The 22,888-nt window shown below is 36.3% G+C and overlaps 1 protein-coding gene and 1 non-coding gene across 2 annotated transcripts in view; one reads left to right on the top strand and one right to left on the bottom strand.

Annotated features, from left to right (window-relative positions):
• Nucleotides 1–21,459, bottom strand: part of MTPN (myotrophin) — a 49,550-nt gene extending 28,091 nt beyond the window's left edge. Inside the window, exon 1 of the mRNA XM_050782432.1 lies at nt 21,031–21,459. Within this exon, the coding sequence (XP_050638389.1) occupies nt 21,031–21,102 (72 nt within the window). The 5' untranslated portion in view covers nt 21,103–21,459. The remainder of the gene's footprint in view (nt 1–21,030) is intronic.
• LOC126951751 (U6 spliceosomal RNA) lies at nt 4,998–5,104 on the top strand. The gene has a single exon (XR_007724620.1). It is a non-coding gene; the product is annotated as a U6 spliceosomal RNA (small nuclear RNA).
• Nucleotides 21,460–22,888: the final 1,429 nt, after the last annotated feature.

The following is a 22,888-nucleotide window of genomic DNA, read 5'->3' as shown; positions in this document are numbered from 1 at the left end:
TGTAATCCAACACTATGTAAAAAGGATGATATACCATGACCCAGTGGCGTTTATCCCAGGAATAAGGTTGATTTAATACTCGAAAAGTCAGTGAATATAATTTACCATTCTAACAAACAGAGAAAGCCATATGATTGATCATCTCAATGGATTAAAAAAAACTCCAATATGCATTTCTCATCAGAATTTAGCAAACTGGGATAAGAAGGAAACTTCCTTGGCCTACAAAAAACCTACATTTAAGATCATACTTAATCGGTGAAAGACTGAATGCTTTCCTCCTAAGATCAGGAACAAGACAACGATGTCTGTTCTTACAACTTCAGTGTTGCACTAGCAGTTCTAATCAGTACAACCAGGCATGAAAAGAAATAAAAGGCATCCATTTTGAAAAGGAAGAATTAAAGCTGTCTTTATCTGCAGATCCCATGGTTAGGGCGTGCTGAATGACAATTTCACCAGGTTTTCAGCAGTCTTGATGGGTGGCAGGTCCAACAGTAGTGATGAAATAGGAAAGGAAGATATTGCTCTATATAGTTCCTTTCTTCCCTGCCTCCAGCCTATACTCTAGGCCTTAGTGACATCAGCAGAGATAAAGTCATCTATTCTGTAATCTTCATTCTAACTTCATAAAACGTTACTGGCTACAGAGAAAAACAAAACCTAATTTTCTTTCCCAAATTCTGGGGATAGAGAAGAGAGATACGCAATCCCAACACGTTCATTAGCTCACATGGAAATGTTACATGTTTTCCTTTTCCTCTGGCTCTTCCACTTTCCACAGAGACTATTTTAAACCTCTTCTACTTATTATAGGCCTTAGACTTTTCTGTATTCTCTTTCCCCTTCATTCTCAGCAGATAAGCCCATATCCTTCTTTATACAGAAGACTGCCTTCAGACATGATCTCCCTCATGAACTTCTACCACACCTTTTTGGAACTGACCCATCCTCTCATCCTATCAAAAGCCACCCCTCACCTATGTTCTGTATATCGTCCCTTCTTTCTTTTTTTGGGGAAACTTCATCTTTATTTCTTTTCTTGATGGTGTTTTCAACCTCTCCTGTTTCATTGGCTCCTTCTCACCAGCATGTGCCATTCACAGCTCTTCCACTAAGAAAGCAACAGCAGCAACCTCTCATGGGACTTGACATCTGCCCTTCAGTTACTGTTCTCTTTCCTCCCTTCCAGGGCTAAACTTTACAAAAGGATTGTCTCTATTTGCTATCTCCAGTGTTTCACTGTCCACTCTAATTTGGCTTCCACCCTCAACACTATTACCATAACCATTTATGCTGAGGTCAGGGGTCTCCATGTTGCAAATACAAAGCTTCCCTTTACTCTTAAAACTCTTTCCTTTCATTGCAAAATGAAGTCTGTCAGTTATTAAATACACAACCTAGACTGTATTATATTAAAACATACTAAGTTGTTTTGAAGCTATTTTCTCTAAATATGGTATATTCCATATATGTAAGTAACATATGTAATAATACACATATGAAACTCTACTACTTCATAGCCTATTCTGGTGAGTAGTTTAAATTAAATACATACACTCTATCTGGAACCACCATAGAAACCATAACATGCTATAGGATGGGTTGACTTCTGGTGCCTCTAAGAGTAAGATGAGGATTTAGATTATAGTGGAAAGGAGAAAGTCTATGTGAAATTCTAAACCAAATGGAACCCAAGAAAGGTCTTAAGATTACATTCTGGCAACCTGAGATTAGCTTCTCTGAGTCTTCCTCGGTCCTAACCTGAATTCCTCTTACTGTTAAAAAATTAAAAAAAAAAAAAAAGGTGACAATGCATGACCAGTTTACATCAATAAGTTGGTGAGTTCCACGTCAGAGGAGAAACTAATTATTGTATCATTTATTCCAATGCCAAAGCGTAGCGCTATAATTTTGATGTGTGTCCAGGAAAATCTCATGTTGAAATTTGATCCCAATATTAGAGGTGGGGGCCTAAAGAGAGGTGTTTGGGTCATGGGAGCGGGATCTCTGATGAACAGATTAATGTTCTCACTGGGTACGGGATAAGTGAGTTCTTATCCCATTAGTTCTTGTGAAAGCTGGTGTTAATAAGAGCCTGGTACCTCCTCCCTCCCTTGCTTCCTCTCTCACCATGTGACCTCTCCACACCTGGCTCCCCTTAACTTTCTGCCATGAGTGGAGGCAGCCTGTGGCCCTTCACAGATGCAGGTGCCCAAGCTTAAACTTTGCTAGACAACTGAATCATGAACCAAATAAACCTTGTTCTTTATCAAGTATTCAGCCTCAGATATTCCTTTATAACAACCCTAAACTGACTAAGACACGTGGCATTTTAGGATTGGGCACTGGACAGGTTTTTCAACTTAAAAACGTTAAATATTATTGGTATTTTCCTAATATTCTTGATATATAATTGCCTTCCTTTAATCCTCATAGTTCTTGTTTATATGTATCTCATTACATTTACCTTTATTCGATCAGGTATTTGTTATTTATATACTTTAATAAAAACTTCATTAAAGAAAGGACAATGAAAGAGCAATGTCTTACTTGTTTATACACTGCCTACAATGTCTGTGGGTGACTTGTGCATAGCAGTCTTATTTTAATAATTCCCACAGACACTTACAACAGCTTTGTCACAATGCAACCTGTTGCCTACCAAACAGCTATTACTTCAAAAAGTGGTATTTTAAAAACGTTATTAGGGTCTCTGAAAGTTATACAATCTCGGTGTTGGAAGGGGCTCTGAATGTCATCTCATTCAGCCACCCATTCTATGTTTCAATACTTGCCTGTGTCTGCCCAACCTATAACTGAGTATCTCTAATGAAAGGTAATTCAGAACCTTGCTGATCAGTCCATTCCTGCTCTCAGTACTGGAAACTTCACTGTTTACTAGTTATGGTTCCATCCCTTGCAGACACACAGCATAAGCAATTCTTATTTTTACATTAGGTTATTAATTGTGTTTGGCAGTCACAATACACTGTAACTAAACTAAATATTTTCATTGATTTGCTGTTATCCTGAATTTGAGTCACTAATGGGTCAGAGAGACCTATCATGTGCTGATCCCTGATTTAGTTCATGACACTTTGAGCCAATCATCCTTCCCCATCATTTCCCCAAGGATATCTTTGAAACATTCAAATTTCAGTAAGTATTTCAGATTATCTTTATAACAGTCTAGAAACTTCAAAAAAAGAAAATCAGTATAGCATGATTTCTAACTGATCCCCTGATAAGTGTTATACACCACCCCATTGCCACCACATACCCACTTATAAAATAAAATCTAGAAATTACAAATTATTTTAGCAAGGCCTACCATCCAAAATACAACCATTGTTACCACTCTGCTATAATTGTGTTTAATCCTTTTCTATGAAAATAGTTGCTTTAAAAAGTTGTCATCACACTATGTATTCTTTCACGAGACATCATTCTTGAAAGATACATATATTCTATCAAATGGATGTACCATAGTTTACTTATTCTAATTCTAGACATGTAATAAATATCAAATATCCTGTAACACTAAAATTCTTATTTTATACAACATAACAGTTCCATATTTCATTGATTCCAAAGCACACATTTTTCTGTATTTTAATGTCCCTAAAATAGGGTCACAGACACCACTTTGCCTTGGAGTTTGGGGGAAAAGTACTTATGGGTTGATTATGTACTTTGTGGAAACACTAACACTCATTGCCTATGCCTGGCTTTGCTACTGAAACCTATTCTTGGATGGGTTAAGATGTTAAGAGTGTAAAGTATAGAATTAGATTAAGCTGACTCTGAAGAACATAAATGGTGAAATTCACTGATTCAACCTGATGATATTATTCTCATGAAAATTTGGTGAGTGTGCCATCAACTATTTTTAATCCAGAGAAGAGAAATTAAATATTAAATAGAACACGTCTTAGATCTAATTTCTGAAAGCAATGTTATTGGCTGTACAGGGAATATCCCTAGAGCTTAATATATGCTACCTGGCTATCCCCACTGAGTTATTTGCTTTTTTTTAACAGTACTACAAGCAAGGGAAGATTTTTCTACTTTGTCAGTATTATTCAGGAGGAACATCTGCTTTTTTTTTTTTTAATGGAACATCTGTATTTTTAAGATCAAGATAAACGAAATGTATTGCCTCCTGCTTTACTGCAACAACAGAATGAAATGAAACTTATATGGTATACTTTCCTCTTTACAATGCCAAGTTGTTTTTTCCTTCTAGTATTTTATGCTTATTAAATGGTTTATTCTAATATTTTCCAAAGACATCAATTTGGTTACTCAATCATTCATGAAACATTTACCGATAGCTTATAAAGTTTTGGGAATTGTGGCAAGCATCTGAGATAGTGATGAAAAAGGAGTCATTCCCCACAAGGAATTTGTAGCCATAAAAGGCAAGACAACAAGTAAACCATTCATACAATGTGATTAAATTATATCAAGTGATTAAAGCTGCGGTACAGGCTATGAGTTTGTTTTGGGAATACAGAAAAGGAGATGTAGCCCAGCCTGGGAGGGGTCTAATCAAGCTACCATGAAGAGGTAATAAAGCTTGGGCTAAGCCTAACACTTTTTTTCTTTAAAAAAAAATTATCTTTTTCAGTCTTCATGATTTCATGTTTTTTCTTAAACAATGTAATGAAGTTATGCCTTAGGCAATAGAGAACATAAAAGAACCACCAGCACTAGGATTCTTCTAGTACATAAGCACGTTTTAAGTGTGGTCAGAGGCAATCCTCACATCCTAACTGCTAGCACACCCTAACTCTGGATAGTATTTCCCCTTTAAAGGATAGGTAACGAAGAAAACCAATATGGAGGTAGGTGTATAAAAACTAATCATAGGGCAAAAGAAATATATTGAAAATTATTTCCTCTAAAATGTAGTAGAAAAAGAAAATAAAGAAAAAAAAACTCTAAGGAAATACATACCTCTGAAATGATTTAATATAAGAAACTTAACTTCAGTGTTTGCCTTGGCAGCACATATATTAAAATTGGAACGATACACAGAAGATTAGCACAGCCTCTCTGCAAGGGAGACACGCAAATTCATGAAGCAGTCCCCATTTTTTTGGTTTTTAATTAAAAAAAAGAAAAGAAACTTAACTTTAGAAAACATCTACAGAGTAATCAAAATGGAATCCAAAAGACATGGGCTCAATAAGTAAGGGTGTCTTAAGAAGAGAACAGGCAAACACACAAAGTAAACAAACTGAGGTACAGGCTGATAGGAAAGGGAAGCTGCAGAGAAAGTGACATATAGCAAGGAAATTAAAACTGCAATTGCAAAATTAAAATATGTACCATAGTCAGTAGAGTTGGGAAACACTATTCAAATTAAGAAAACTCAAGCAAAGACTTGAGAACAAACTTAAGAAATTTTCCCAGAATACCGAGGTAATAAAGTCGTACAAATGTTTAAAGAAAAAGATGATTGGTATTAGGAGTGTAAAGTTCTAACTTACAAATGATACAGAACCAGAACGGGAATAGAAAGTTTTAAAAAATTTTCTGAACTCAGGAAAGGCCTTAGCTGATAGATTGTAAGAACTCAGTGTGTTATAGGCAAAAATTCAGTTGATTTTCCCCCTCCCAAAAATACAGTTTTAGAATTTCTTTAGATAAAGCAAAAAGACCCCCAAAATTAAAAAGTCAAAATCACATTAATGCCAAAAAAATTAAATTAGACTGGTCTCATATTTGTGGCTTCCTCAGAACACCAAATTCCAGAGGACTACAGAGAGAAACTATCTATAGCAATGATATTTGGAGAGAGTTTGAGATATATACCTCTTTTTTTCTTTCTTTCTTTTTTTTTTTTTTTGAGACAACATCTCACTGCCTTGTCCAGGCTGGATTTGAACTCCTGGGCTCAAGCAATCCTCCTGCCCCAGCCTCCCCAGTAGCTGGGATTACAGGTTCAATGTGCTAGGCTCTTAACGTCTAATTTAAAGATAAAGAAGAATCTTGAATTTTGTTAAACAACAACAAAAAGAGAAGCAAACAAATTGCCAACCAGAAGCTGCTATTGAGAGATACCTAAAAGCAAAATATGAAAATGTGAAAAAAAAATTTTAATGGTCAAAAACATACTAGGCACGGCCGGGCGTGGTGGTTCAAGCCTGTAATCCCAGCACTTTGGGAGGCTGAGACGGGTGGATCACAAGGTCAGAAGATCGAGACCATCCTGGCCAACACACTGAAACCCCGTCTCTACTAAAAAATACAAAAAAAAAAAAACCCCAAAAAAACAACTAGCTGGGCGAGGTGGCGGGCGCCTGTAGTCCCAGCTACTCAGGAGGCTGAGGCAGGAGAATGGCGTAAACCTGGGAGGCGGAGCTTGCGGTGAGCTGAGCTAAGATCCAGCCACTGCACTCCAGCCTGGGTGACAGAGCGAGAGACTGTCTCAAAAAAAAAAAATATATATATATATACACACACACACACACACACACACACACACACACACACGGCACATAAATCTAAAAAGCTAGGAAGAGTAGTATTAGTACATGATAAAGTAGAATCAAAGCAAAAAAAGTAAATGGAAAAGGTGTTCATTTTACATTTAAAAAATGTGAAGCCAGTTATGAATTGTCTGAAGAATGGCAAGAAAACAACTGACAAAAGTAGCACTGCACAGAGAGACTATGATAATCATCTCAGTCTTTGGCAGGTAAGGACATAGCAGGCATGATTAATAATTAATGATACTGTTAATGTATATTAACTTTGTGCTCTATGGAAATTGTACGTTATTATTTCACTGAATATTAATAAAATATAATTCTAACAGAACAAAGAAAACTTCAGTACATTCCAAAGTCTAAAACCTTATAGAACCCATTATCTAAGCCTAATGCAATAAAGCAAAATTAATACCAAAAGCTTTAGCACAAAGTAAACATAAGAAAAAAAACCCAAATGAATGAACAAAAATAACACACAAAACACACAGAACCAAACCAATACTAAATCTTCTAAATTACTGATGGAGCAAAGAACTCAATACTAGAATTGCAGACCATTTTGAAAATAAAGGTTAAAATATTAAAGTATTCTATTAATGGCAAGAATATTACTTAGGGACAGAACCAAATCTGTGAAAAACCAATCTGGAGGCGGTTAAATTAATATGAAATTACATGGTTTTTAAAAGACTGCCACTGTTCACTCCATTTTTCCCACCTTTTTTCAATTTTTTTCTCCCTTACTCTCCTAGTTTTAAAATGAAACACAAACATATTAACAAATAAGTGGTATGCTTTTAACAGTTTCAGAATTTCTCTTCAACAGCAAAATCTTTTCATGCTCCTCCACAGTGTGGCTTGGTGGGGATTATTCACTAGACTAGTACTTCTTACAGGCCTCTATTATATAGCATTAGGTTTATTTGAATAATAAACACTACAATGAAATAGTACTCTTTATGCTATTTCTAAGTGAAATGGCCGACTCCTACACAGAATGTTTTTTAGGCCTTTCTTCAGGTGAAAAGAAACAAATAATACTCTTCCTTTGATCTGTAAGGTATGTACACATGTACACATTGCTGCATTGCTGCCACTGAGTTCCAAGGCATAGGTACATACCGTACTGTCACAAGAGATCAGTGTCCCAAAAGCTACCTAACAAACAGTAGACTAAATTAGCATATGTGTAACCACTTTGTACCACAGCATGTAAATTAAATATTGGACACTTGACAATAGAAAGCAGCAAAAGTATTAAATTTACAAAATTCTATATAGTTGAGTCGAAGTCCCCAATAATTTCAATTACAGTTAAGTATTATTCTTCCCCACTGGGAATTCAGAATTCCTTAAGACTGCAGTGTTTAATAAAAATGACAGATCCATTTGAGATGAATGTTATAATATAGTCCCTCCTTTCCTAATTCTCTCTGTCCTCCTCCCTACCCAATCCCCCAGGTTAAAAGTCCTTATTTAGGATATAACTTTGCAAAAAAGAATCACATATTACTGTACCGGGGACTAATATCAGTGTGTCAAACAATACCACAATTATAAATTACAACACAGCAATGGGTTTATATGTAAAATCTACCACTGAGGGGGCAAAGCAAACAAGGTGACAACACATTAATACTTTATTTGGAACTTTACAATACAGAAAAACAGATGGCACAACAGAAAGAAAGAAAGTCTGAAAGGACAAAGTTATAACATCAACCTGCTCTTACTTGACGTATTCTGAAATGTTAACGTCACACCAAATGAACTTTCTCTTGCTGATGTCATCCTCCCAAATGCATCAAACTTTCAATGATATAAATATGAACTCATTTTAAATAATGAGTAACTGTTATCCCATCTATACATTTACTTGCAACCTTCAACTTAGGCATTTTTTTCTTTCAAAAATGACTACTTCAGTCATTCAAATTATAGAAATTTTAGTTTTAGTTTTCAGCTGATTTACTATTAAATACACACAATTTTTCTTCTTTGGAAGGTTTAGAAGCAATTAATTACACTTAGACATTTTCTAACTGAAAATGGTGAAGTATTTTCTAAAAGCTTACTTGTGGGAAATTAAAATTTTAATAACAAAACACACGTGTTTATATAAAGACTATCAAAATTAAGAAAATCCATTTAAAACATTATGGTAGTATGTCAATTTGGAAAAAAGACTGACAACCACAAAGTACCTTCATTTATAAGATTCTAATTCATGGCTCCACAGTTGGATGGGAGGGAAAGAAGAGAGGAGAAAGGAACCAAATATAACTTTATCTTAACAAACTTTATAGCTGCTTTCTAAGTTTTATCCACATTTCATGTATTAAATAAGGGAAATAATGTATTTAGAATCCATACAACCATCTTATCTGCTGCTTGTTCTCTAACCCTTTTAACTAAACCTACCAAAGAAAACTCATCTGAGTGGCTAACACTGTAGGTGCTCAAATGGTATTTGCTGCATGAATTATGAATGAACCAGTGAAAACTGCTAACTAGCCTTCTCTTTCACTTCTGGAGTTGGAAATCAAGCCAGGGATGGGACTCACACTAGGGCTAGGAAGAAAATTCTGGAACGTTTTTGGTGAAGGGTGATCTCATGCAGCTGAAAAGATTTTGCAGAATCTACTTTCAGTTTAAGACTCTAAATTAGTTCCTGTTTGTATATTACAGTAATGATTCCTCGTTTTCAGAAATCTAGGCCTCTTGCCTAAGGTTCAAATTTAGTATAAAAATTCTGTGCTTTTTCTTTTAGAGAATTTCATTCAAACTCCCTCTCTCTTCTATCTGTCCACAAGCAGCTTTCCATGCCTTGCTTTTCCAGTCCAACATCTTTCAATCATAAAGATTTCTGAATAATGTTTTTGGAAATGCTGACCCCCAAAATAAGTTTTATATTATACATTTTAATTTTTTTATATCTCAAAAACTTGAGAATAAAGTGAAACTTATAGTAGACAAAGTAGTTTTACTAACTTCAATGTTATGTAGAGGTGTGCACCCTATGGCTCACGGGTCAAAGTCAGCATGCTGTTTCTGTAAATAAAGTTTTATTGGAACTCAGACAGACTCATTTGTTGACATATCATCTATGATTGCTTTTGCACAACACCAGAGATGAATAGTTATGATAGAGACTGTGTGACTGCCAAGGCCTAAAATATTTACTAGCTGCCCCTTTACAAAACATGTCTGCCAACTCTTGCTATTAAGCATTGGCCTCTCTAATCCTCCTCTGAGATCTATACAGACAATAATACAAACAGCAAATACATACTACAGAATTTCAGTGTATTAAGCAATGCTTTGCAAATTTTACATTTACATTATCTTTTAAAACTTGGACACAACATGAATTATTATCACAATCCCTATTTACAGATACAAAGCTGAGGTTTGATGAAATTGAATAACATGGTCAAGGTTAGTAAGTGGACAGAGCTGGGAATCAAGCCCAGGTCTACTGAAATCCAAAATGAAAGTGTAGTATCTCTTATAGAGAACTTGAAAATAATAAATAATAATAAATGTTTTCTAAGGACTTAGTTTTAGGGTCCATATGCTTTTATATTGTTCTAAGTAACGTGGTGTTAAGCATAGGTTTTAACATTTGTTTCTTAATACCAAGGTAAAAAGCACGGATGATTCTTATTTTTCACAAGGAAGCATGCACAAAACTATCTTTACTTTTAGTGAGACTGTATAGTGTTAAAAATTCTTAACTGAAATTCTAAAATGATAGTCATGAGAGGTTACACGTGGAAGTTGCTGTTATACTAATACAACTGCTGTCACTACAACAGTGTGGAAAGTTGGACAAAGTTCATTGGGTTTAAAACAACAAAGAGCTTGAAAATTTAGAACTATTTCTAAGAGAGGAAATGAAAGAACATCATTTACACTAACAACATCTGTTAACATATAAAGCAGTGTATGGTAAACCAACTTTGAAAACAAAGGAAGGGATAGTTTCTGCAAATACCAATTAAATACAAATGTAACAAACTGTATTGCAGATAACAGGCAATGTGATAACTATTGAGGATACAAAGATAATTGCTATCTTCAACAAACCCACAGCATATGAGGTGAGATGAATAGGTAAAAATTAGTATAGGGTTCTTAATTTCAAGCAACAGAAACCAAATTAGGCTGATTAATAGATATGTAATACATTAACAGATATTAAAAGTAGCTCCCAGAACTGCGAGGAGGACTGAAGAACAAAACTCAGTAAATGGACAGAAAACAAGGATGCTTAAAAGCAAGAAATACAAGTGCTCCTCTACTTATGATCGGGTTACATTGAAAATGCATTTAATACACCTAAACTGCCATCAGAGCTTAGCCTAGCCCGCCTTGAATGTGCTCAGAACACTACCATTGGTCAAAAACAGCTGGCATTACAATACACAGCAGAGTACCAGTTATTTACCCTCATGATTGAGTGGCTGACTGGGAGCTGCGGCTCCCTGCACCATGACAGTACCATAATGCATATCCCTAAGCAATGATATGATTTTGACTTTGAAAGCTTTGATTCTGAAAGATCAAAATTCAAAATCTGAAGTACAGTTTCTACTGAATATGTATCACTTTTGCATCATTGTAATGTCAAAAAAAAAAAAATTAAGTCTGGGACTATCTGTGAAATCAAAATCTGTCACAAGAACCACCTGGGCACAGAAGAGATGCTACAAGTGGCACATCACGACCTCTGCTGTTTTCGGAAAGTGGTGTTTTACTGTTGCCACTACATCTTTTATTGTGCCTGAGCATTTGTATCAGCTCTGGATAGATGCATCCCATTAGTCATGTTTGGGTTATGAGCTCTTTTCCTGTGTGGGCAAGAGAAAGCAATTTATTTGCCCTTTTTGGCTTTTGTTGTGGTGAGCACCAGACCTTGCCTTTGATCAAGATTCATACTATGTAAGTAGGGAACTCCTCAAGCACAGGAAGACGCTTCAAGTGCTATGACCCCTGTCAACAGAAAAATGCCCCAATATAAGCACCGTAGCTTAAGGATCTGCAGACATTTTTTTAGGGGGCTGGAGGGGGCGGTGGAGAAGAGCCTCTGAATTCTCAAGTTTGTGAGGCACTATTTAAGTGACTAAATGGTAATAACTGATCCATATTTAGAAATGTACCTTGGTTTTTTCTTAACCAGTCATTAAGACGAAACTCATTTTAGCAGTTTAAAAATTAAAGACATACCGCACAGAACAAGATTTAAGTTTATTAAGCCACTGTTTTTCAAATTCAAGTCTAATAACTTGTTAGTCGAGCCAGAAGCCCATAAGCTCTCAAATTTAAGAAACTACAACAGAACATAAACACAACAAGCAAGTTCTATATTAGATGTCACCAAGAAATGATAAATTGCACAAGCAGTCAGGGAAAGTTATGCAGAACAAAATAGACCTGAACATAAAACTTCAAGAATAAGAAGAAATTTGCCAAGCAGATGTAGTAGGACGAAAAAGAATAATTTATTAAAGGTAACATCTAGCATAAGATGACTTCATTAGGAAACACAATGGTGTAGTGGAAAACCAACCAACCAACCAACCAACCCACCCTCATCCAAGTTCAGGAAAACTGCATTTAAATTTCAATCTCAATTAGCAGTATGATACTGGTCAAGGGCTTTCACACCTAATTTTTCCTTACCTATAAAATAAGGGAGCTGGACTAGTTGCTCTGTAAGTAATCTTGCTTCTAAACAAATTTATGAGGATGCTGATTAGTAACAACAGCTAACATTTACTAGCACTTACCATATGTCAGGCACAATGGTACACAGCTTACACTTCTTATGTAGGCATTACAATCATTCCCATTTTCACCAATTGAAGAAACTCAAGCTCTGAGTGCTTAATTCACCCAGAGTGTCTAGTTAGTAAGAAGGCCAGACCTGGAAGATCTAATTCCAAAGCCAACACATTTAGCTTCTATGCTATGGTTTCACCAATAATGCAATTCCAAATCCCTAAAGGACAGCGCCATAATGAGCATCTATTGTACTATGTTTAGTGTTTACTACCTATAATTTTTTTGTTGTTGAGATGGAAGTCTTGCTATGTTGCCCGGGCTGGTCTTGAACTCCTGGGCTCAAATGATAGATCCTCCTGCCTTAGCCTCCCAAAATGTTGGGATTACAGACATGATTCATCATGCCTGGCCTACAATTTTTTTTTTATTATCTACATTTTTCAGTATTTTTCAGATACTTACTTTAGGCCTAAGTATCAAAATGCTCATTATTTTTTATATGTCAAATTGAAATCTTCCTAAAATATGTTATACATGTCTCTGACTTTGTAAATAAGGGAAAGGTAACCAAGTTTAAACTTTCCGTGAAGCTCAAGGTTACACTTATACATATTAATTATTGCCTGGGGCCTCTGAAACTTTAAGGTAAATATGGCTCTTTGCCCTTCACTTTCTTGGGTCAGCTTCTTACATTTTGGTTTCTTTCCTTTCAGTAATCACAGCTCCTTTTTACAATGGTAATTTTCTGCGGACTGAAAAAAAAAAAAAATCAAGCTTCTAAGCTTATCAGAATTATTTAGTAAAGATATAGCTGCAAAAAAATTACTTTCAGTCATTTTTCTTATTACAAGGTGGCCTTTGATGTAATACCATAAAGTAACTTTAATTACCAACTTTGCTGTGATTTGATTATCTAAACACACTTCTTCTGTTTCAAATCTTTGACATGGCATAGTCTCACAGTGCATGACAACCTCCTATCCTAAGATGATTCATAAAGAATTAAAAGTTAAAGTATTATGTTCCACAGATCACATGATCCCAGCATTCCAGAAAAAAAAAAAAATGCTTAATGCTTATTAAAAGATACAGGTTAAGTTTTAGGTAGGTTCAAATCATCCTATTTTTCTTGAGATTATGGGAAAAAAAAATTGTAACGAATCACTTGCAAAAATCCTAAAGAGAATGTGAGAGGGAGATACTAAAACATACTTTGAAACTGCACATCATTAAATCAGTTTGGTACAGATAGAAAAAGAGCAAGAAATCTGTTTATGATAAAGATGATGGTTCAAATTATTAGTAAAGAGGAACTATAATAATAAATGGTATGAGAACTGTCAAAAAAAAAACCCAAAAAAAACTATATACTTATTTCATGCCTTACTTCAAAATAAATAATGGAAAGGTCAAATGTCCAAAATGGAAGAAAAAATGAAGTTCCAGAAGAGCTAATTTATTTGTAATTTTACAGAGGAGAATAGGTCTTTGTAAACAGGATACAAAATCCAAGTCACAAATGAGAGAAAAAAAGTGATACATTTAACCCCACAAAAAGTAAAAGACCATTGTAGAACAAGAAAATAAATGAAGTCAAGAGACTAATTGGGAACAGTATTTGCAAAACATGATAAAAAACTGATTTCCCTAATTTATAGAGTTTATACAAACCAATAAGAAACAGTCCAACTAAAAGAAAAATAAACAAAATACATAAACAATCATTTTTCACCTATCCAAATGGCAAAATCTAAAAAGTCTGATGATGCTCAGTGCTGTTGATGGTGTGAGGGGACCATCAGTTTTATGTCTGCCAATGTGTGCCTAAGCTGATGAAACTCATGAAGACAGTCATGCAGATACAGTCTCCAGAGTTGTCAAGGTATATGTACAAAGGTGATCACTATAATCCTGTTTAATTGCAAAGATTCACTGGAAACAAAATGTTTATCACACAGGAATAGTTAAATGAACATCCAGAAAATGGAATACTACTCACCATTTAAAAAGGGAAGAATAAATACACTTCAATGTGGAAAGCAAAGTGCAGAAGTGTTTACAGAGCTTTTTAAGTGGGAAAAACAGATGAGTAAGTAAATTTTCAATGGTTTTCTGAAATTAATTACATGGACCTGTTAAGAATGGCTGATTTGTTCACAGGCACTGGGAAGGGGAGACCTTTACCTTTCAGTCCTAACTGTGGCATTTTAAAATCCATATCTGAATTAATTTAATTTTACTTTTTAAAAGTTAGGAGTTATCTAAATAGTAAAATTTTGGCCAATTTTTGTCTTCTTTATTCTTTTCTGTTTTAAAAACACCTAATCAATTTTATATTTTAAAGAGAGGAACCACATAGGAATAATAGTCAATGGGATATTTTACTTTATTCAATACAGCTTTGCTTTTTAAAATAACAAGCACATAATATTTTCATAATTTAAATCAGCTTTAATTCATTACAATTTTAATTATCTGTGCTAATAAAAGGACAATGCTTAGAATCTCAAACCAAAACACTCTATATAGCCTCTGTACATCTGAATGAACATTTATGTTCCAATGTAAAAAAGATCTTCCTCTATTTTATATATTTTTTAAAAAGACTAAAATCATTAATAATTAGAAAAGAATCTATACTAAAGTTTCTCTGTCTACTGAGGACACTTGTGTCTTATACAAGCTGACATATGCTTTCTGAATGGGTCACCAGCCCTTCCGTAGAAAGGGCAACACATAGTGATATATTTTTATAAGAAAGAAACTAATAATTTAAAGAAGAAGAAAAAAAGGAAGCTGCCTAAAACCAATAAATGCGAAGTAGACTGAATCAGGGCCTCTTTTAAATTGGCTATTTTATTAGGAAAGTGAAAAGTGATCTCAATAACTCTTGCAATTTCTAAAGATTAGAACTGATATCTTTCTCAGGTTCAAGAGATTCTATCCTTTCACATGGTGCACAATTGTTGCTTTTCAAGTCTATTAGAGTGTCAATGGCAGATGTAATTAGAATGGAGGCTGGAGGGAAAGGAAACCACAGAGAAAGGGAAGTTAGAGACCAGGCTTCTATTTCACAGCAAGTGAAACAGAAGTACATGTAAACAAGAGAGTACATCTATTAGACCTGCTGAAGATTATAAGGGGCTATTTATCAAGGCAACTCACAAGCACTCACCTGTAAGGGCGTTGGATCTTCAAAATCCACCACAAAGCTCACCTTTTAGTAGTCTCAATGTATAATTACCATCCTGCTGTGATTGTTTATCTTTACTATTTACTCCATATTATAGTACTCCCCTAGTTATCTGGCCTTATTGAGAAATGAAGGTCAAGGGTATGCTGAAGTAGTAACAGCATGGGGCTTTGAAACTCCTTCAGAACCCAAGGAAGTGAGTTCAAATCTCAGCTTTACCACTTAAGAACTTTATGATCTTGAGCAAGTTATTTAATCTCTGCCTCTAAAATCTCTAAAATAGGGTTAACATTGTTAATAATGCTCATGGCTTACTGTTGATAAGTAAATGAAATACCTGTATACTGCATCACAATCCTCAAATACATAAAATTTTATAAACACACTTTTTTCAAAGTGTTACTGGTATTATTTAAATAATTATGAATATAAATCTCAATAATTTAGTTATTTTTCTTTCTAAAAAGGCAAACAAAATTTAACCTTTTCTGGACTGTGTAGGATCACAATTAGGAACATAAATTATAAGGTAAGATTATATGTGACTATAAATACAAAAAAACATTCTGCAGGCTATCAGTCACTCTTACGGACACGTCTTGAGTGATGACAGTCTCTGATGAGAGTTTAAGTTTACAGAGATGTTTGCCTCTATGCTAATTATTTCTGAATTGTTACATTTACAATTTTTAAAATATGGTCGCCATTTTTGTCTTCATTCACAGTCAGAGCTAATTAGTTGTGCCTACTTCTTACAAGCCTCTTTCTCATTTTCTTAATTCCGAAGTGCTGTTAGCTAAAAACAACCATTTTAAAGCAAACTGATCTGGTTATAAATACACACACACACACAGAGCCTATAGATTCAGACAGTTCTGGGTTTAAATTCCAGTTATGCTACTTAATTTGTGACCCTGTCAAGTTACTTCAGTTCTCTAAGCCTCAGGTTCTTCACCCTTAAAATGAGATTATTACCTATACTGAAACACTGTGGTAAGAAGCAAATAAAAACTTAGCTAAAACATCTTGCAGAGTGCTTTCTAGTACCTGACAATGTAAGTCATCCAGTCAATGGTAATTATTATTCTGTAATTAAAGAAGTATGTTGAAATTATTGCTAAGTTAAGAATAAAATGAATTTCTTACTAGAAACATGCTTTTAATGGGTAAAATTCCTTGGCGCTATGCTGGAGACAGAAAGATGAAAAAGAATATATTATCTACCCTCCAGGAGTTCAGAGCCTAATGAAGACAGATGTAAACAAAATCACAGCAATCTGATGAGCAAAACAGTAAAAGCAGCAGCACTCTATGTGAAGTCAAAATGTTTTTCTGGAAGAGGTGATACTTACCTAGGAGGGTAAACAGGAGTTTACCAGGTTGGGGGTTAGGGACTGAGGTGAGCAGACTTGGTCAAGGAGTTGAAAGAACACATGAAAAGATCTACAAAGAAGAAACAGGATGGTAGGATCTGGAGCAGAGTGCTTACAGAGAGGCAAGTGTAGAAAAGCAAGCCCAGATGAGATAATAGTGGTCTAGTACACCAAACCAACCAGGAGTTGGCCCTTTTAAAATAAGCAATGAGAAATCACAGAAGTATTAATATTTTAAGGGCAGTGAAGGAGACTGGCTGAAAAAGATTGCATGCTTACATTCATGTTATAAAGAGATCCCTCCACCTACACTGTGTAAACTGACCAGGAAGGGGTCAATTTTTCCTGCTTCTTTCCAGCCTGGACTATATTTTTCTTGACTATAAGAAAATAATCAAGAAAGAAAATATAGTCCAGGTTGGAAAGAAGCAGTAACTGATCTAAAGTAGTGAGAAGAAGAAAGGAGAGTGAGGAATGGATGAGGGAGACTAAGAAGGTAGTCTTGGTAACCCTCAGAAATCTAGGAAAATTTCCCAGTTTCCAGTTTGGGAAAATGGTTGGGTCATGATGCCATTAGTCAAAATGAAGACACAATAGGAATAAAAACAGTTTTTGAGAGAAAAACAGCTCAATTTGGAATTTGTCTGAACAGAGCTTATGCAGTCTGAAACTCAGGTAAGACTAGAATTAACTCCAACAGGAGAACATAAAGGCAGAAATGTAAGACAAAGTCAAAAATAATGTCACCCAAAACAAACATCCAGATCAAAAATGGGGCTATGAATATCTCTTATAGCTGCTCATGAATACCTTATTTTCTGACTTTCCCTTGTTTTCCAGTTGGACAACAGAATTTTATGAAAATGAGACGTTATTTATAATTTGCATACTACTATAAAAGTCTGAATTTTTTTTCATGTAGGTCTGCTAAATATAGATGTTTATGTTTCCCGAAAATTGTGCCCAACTTCTTTACTATCATCCTGAGACTACTAAAGTGTTTAAGACCTGAAAGATGCCCAGTAAAAATGAATGAATTAACTAAATGTGGTCCTTAAGTCAGTCAAGAAGCCAAATATAGTGCTGAAAGACTTTAAAATTGCTTTAGGTATTGACTTAAAGTTATAAATGAACATTTAATGTAGTAATCTAAATTTTTCTCTAAATACTGTCTTTTCCATTTCAAAACACAATTTTCAGTGGTTTGGGAACTGTGAACTGACTTTTCTAAGTTCAAGAACTCACCTAAAACTAATGATTTAGGGATATTCACACTTCAAATTTCAAGAGAAGTCAGAAGCAGGTAGAAAAATGTAATTATTGATTTTTAAAAATACTAATTTATAAAGGAAAAAGGGGCTGGGCCCAGTGATTCACACCTGTAATCCCAGTACTTCGGGAGGCAGAGGCCAGAAGATCGCTTGAGACTAGAAGTTTGAGACCAGCTTGTGCAACAAAGTAAGATCCAATCTCTACAAAAAATAAAATTTGCGGGGTGTTGTGGTGCACACCTATGGTCCCAGCTGCTCAGGAGGCTGAGGCAGGAGGACCACTTGAGCCCAGAAGTCTGAAGTTACAGTGAGCTATGATCATGACACTGCACTCTAGCTTGGGCGACAAAGCAAAGACCCTGTCTCCAAAAAAACAAAAACAAAAAACCCTGTTTCCAAAAAAAAAAAAAAAAAAAAAAAAAAAGACAGAGAGAGAAGGAGGAGGGCCATACTAAAACGCTTCTCTTACTCTTACAGGTAGATTCTTATGTTAACAATATGAGAGCTCTTCACAGGAATGTTGAGGAGAGATTTTTAAATAGCCTCTCACCCTGAGAATGATGACTACACAGGTCTAAGTGTTTCTTCGGTATTTTCTTTGTACATGCCTACTCAGATAGATGCACGTTACAGAAACTCAAAAAGTGAGTGTTCACAAATTGGTAGATGAAAAAGGTGAGTCAATAAAGAAGCAGGGAAGACAGCTGTGGGGCAGAAGAAACTGTAATAAGGACCTGAAAGTATAAATAGGCACCATAAGGGAGCTGAGTCAGTACAAACTTCAGTGCTTGTTACTATTTCTCATTAATGAATTGAAAGATACTTTATGAAATCTTCAAAACTAAGAAAGGATAAAGCTCAATGCTCTGTACATCAGATTACATTACAGTTACAGTCATATCTTTTCAGAGTCCAACTTTCAATACTTCCTTTCGCTTTTTCTGAATGTCAACCCTCCCTCTTATGCACATTTTTTTATATTAATGAAGGACAGGCTATGGTAGTAATATAGGGAAAATAATCAAATTGAACATGATAACCTAACTTAATTATAAAACTAATTGGAAATAAATTAATCCATCTTTATTGGCACATATTTTCTTATAAACTTTTTTTGTGTAGTTGACAATTCTTTGGGCACAATTTACCTGCCTGAATGTGGACCTTGGGAATGTCCTACTAGAAATCTTCGTATGATATGCTTTCACAATTAGATCTTAGACTGAGAGAGAGTGCGTGGAGCAGGTAAAGAGTTTCAGTTTTGGAGTCAGCAGTTTAGTTCTCGCTTCACACTATACCATCTCCATAACTTAAGTATCCTGCATCTCAGTAATCTGTAAAATGGGACCAATAATAGAACTTACTTCACAATATTCACAAGGATGACATAAAATAATGTGTCAGGAAAACACTAAATACATTGTGTTATTTTGGTAGCTGTAAGTTCAGTTAGTACTTAATCAATTTTCGTATTTCAAGTATATCAAACAACCTAGGTTCCACCATGACAGGAAAACAAAAGTCCACTCACTTCCAGAGTATTGCAGTGTCCCACCACTGGTAAGTGTACCAAATAATTTCTTCTTTTTAGCTTTTTATTGAAATAGCCAAAAAGTCAAGTTTCAGTCGGCTACCAGATGAGAAGGCAGTATCTAGAAGATAGCCTGTCCTAAAACTCCACTGCAAATAACTAAGCAGGTAAGCAGTATCCAGAAAGTCTAAATTGTAACGGCATTAAATAAAGCAAAAACCATCAGCAGTTTGCCCTACACAATCCTGTAAGTTTAAAGAAACTGCTTCTGGTTACTTGCTTCCTAACACAGTCTCTGAAGCAAAAACCCAGGTCAGGTCGTATTCTTTGAAGAATTAAAATCTAGACTGGGTTCTCACACTTTTAGAAGGTGAGCAAGATGCCATCCATGGTTGTCATAAAATTATCCTTGCTTTGGAAAATTCTTTTTAGATATCACTAAATTAAAATCACATGTTAAGTTCTCTCATAATTAGAAAGGCACAGTTTCAGGATGGAAAGGCAGACTAGCTTGGAATTTCAAGTTTCCCACTCTGCCACAATGTGGATGCAGTTTTATATTTGGGGCTGAGGTTTGACTTTGGCTTTCTTCATTATGATTTTACCCCCCAAATACACTGCCACTAAACTGCATTGCTATTTACTACATATGCAAGCATTTCAGGTGAAATCAGGAAGAATGGAATAACTGAAGTTAACATGCTTGTTTAAAAACTATTCAGACATCTCAAACATTCCCAGATGCCAGCTGACAATCTTACCACTTGAAGCAAATATGCATTTGTTGTGGTGGGTGAAAGGAAAAAGGCCACACCCAAAGTTAAGACACCACAGTGAAGTGATACCCAGTTTCAGAATTTTAACTATTGCTATTTTCGGTACTCTTTTCACGGTCAATGAATTCTTTAACTTCACACCAGGCCCAGCGTTAAAAAAAAAAAAGTTCCACTGTTCCTAATTACTTAGATTACTTCATTTAGTAATAGGTAAGTCCAAGACGGAGAATGACCTCATTCAAAGAAAGGTTCAAACTTTGGTGTAGAAGAGGGCCAAACTCAAATGATCAGTGCGCAGAAGAAACTCTGGATGAGCCAGACACCATTCCTCCCCTCCCCCAAGAGGCCAAGAAGTCAGGTAGAGCCTGACTGTATTAACACAGCACTTACCTGACACAGAACGCTACCAAGTTACCTGGACCCTTCTTTCAGTTTAGCTCCTCCCTAGACGCCCCTCTATCCTTGGTGCCGCCTCCACCCAGGAAGTCTCTCCCCCCCGCCCACCCCCATCCCCGCAGTCCAGCTCCCATGAGCTTCTTCAGCCACATCTCCAGCCCACCTCCGTGTTCTCGCCTACTCTTCTCATCCCCGCTTACCTTCGCCACATAGTCTTTCACCTCATCCAAGTCTCCGTTTTTCAGGGCCCACATGAACTCCTTGTCGCACATCACTGCAGCGGGGCAGGCCGGTTGGCCGGGCAGAAGATGAGGAGGCGGTGGCAGCAGCAAGCGGATGCCGCCGGGCGAGAGGGAGGCAGGGCCGCGCGAAGCCGGAGAGGAGAAGAAGAGAAGGCAGGTTAGGCTGCCAGGCGGGCGAGGCAGATGGCCGCGGCGACCGTTCGGGCGGGAGAAAGAAAGTTCTTTTGCGGCCACCGGGCCCAGCAGAGCAGGTTCCGCCTGGCCGAGGAGAGGCAGGAACCTTTACACTTCCGGTTCACTCCCCGCTAGGACCCTCCCCCAACTTCCTCTTCCTCTTCTCCTCCGCGGAACGCCCCTCTCTGGGTCCGCGGCGCGAGCGCCACTAGTGCGCATGCGCAGTATACAGGCTGCCGGGAGTCCAGAGTGGAGGAGTGGGCGGGACTGGGAGGCTGAGTGAAGGGGACCCAGGGGAGGTCAAGACAGTGGAGTAGTGGAGGAAGAGTGAGAGTAGTTTCGATGGGGTTATGTCGCTTCTGCACCACCATTAATGGAAAAAACTTTACTTTTTAAAAAACATAATCTTGGAGGGCATCTTGCTCAGCTTCTAAAAATGTACAGTAAGAGTGTTTGATTTGAATTCCTTCCTTCTTGCCTTCCCTTCCCCTTCCCTCCCTCCCTTTCATCCTCCCTCTCTCCATTATCCAGTATTACTGGGCTGAAAACGGTGGAATAACTCTATTCCTGCCCTCCAGGAAATCTTAAACACTTAAAACTACAATGTAAATTGAGCGTGTTAACCCTGTGTATAATGTTCTCTGGAGCGAAAAACTTTAGTGTGTGGCAGGGAAAAAAAAAAAAAAAAAAAAAAAAATAACTCATCTTCCTGACCAGCAAATGACGTCCAGGACTAGGAATTCAGTTTGATGCCATAAAGCGGAACAAATCAAACTGTCTAGTACAATTTGCGTTTTTTAAATTTACTGTTTTTAATGGTTTGAAACTTCAGGACTGTTCTGGTGAAGTCAGTTCTGTTCTCCTAGTGTTTAGTTGTAATGCCATACTGCACAGCTACCACCTGAATTATTCCTCACAACCCTAATGATCCAGGCATGCGCACATGAACATAGATCCAATAAAAGCTTATTGGAACTAGAAATACATATACATATATAACTTACTGTTTATATAACTCATATATAATCTATTATTTGTAACCCACAAAAACACATTAACCAAGCTACTTTATCACCATTGCCATGCAGTGTAGGGGTTCCAAACAGACTCTGGAGTCAAATTGCTTAGTTTGTGATACAGGCCCCACTTCTTGCTAATTTTGTGTCATCTTGGACAAGTTACTGAACTCCCTTCTGCTTCATTTTTCCACATGTGTAAAATGGGGATGTCAACAGTGTTTGGAAATGTTTTTTTTTCTTTGCTATCAGAATAGCAAATAGGTTTCAAATCAAAAGAAATCCCTCCAAATTTTAACAGCTATCTAGATTGTTCTTTGTTAATTTTACTCCCTGACAATTAGAAACACAAGTCCACATACCCAATAGTGATACATTTCCAGAAACAAATCTCAAAGGGGAGTTTGTTAGGCAAGTCCTAGAATCTTCATCCCTTCTCCAACACACTCCACCTGTGTGATTTCTGAGTTACATCATGCTGAGAGCTCTTGATTTATATCTTTGGCCGGGTGCAGTGGTTCATACCTGTAATCCTAGCACTTTGGGAGGACAAGGCTGGAAGATCGCTTGAAGCCAGGAGTTGGAGAGCAGCCAGGGCAACAAAATGAGACACCGTCTCTACAAAA

The sequence above is a fragment of the Macaca thibetana genome, chromosome 3 (genome assembly GCF_024542745.1).
Source record: "Macaca thibetana thibetana isolate TM-01 chromosome 3, ASM2454274v1, whole genome shotgun sequence".
Taxonomy (NCBI): Eukaryota; Metazoa; Chordata; class Mammalia; order Primates; family Cercopithecidae; genus Macaca; species Macaca thibetana.
Note: the sequence above shows the minus strand (reverse complement) of the source record. Positions and strands in the feature narration are given on the sequence as shown.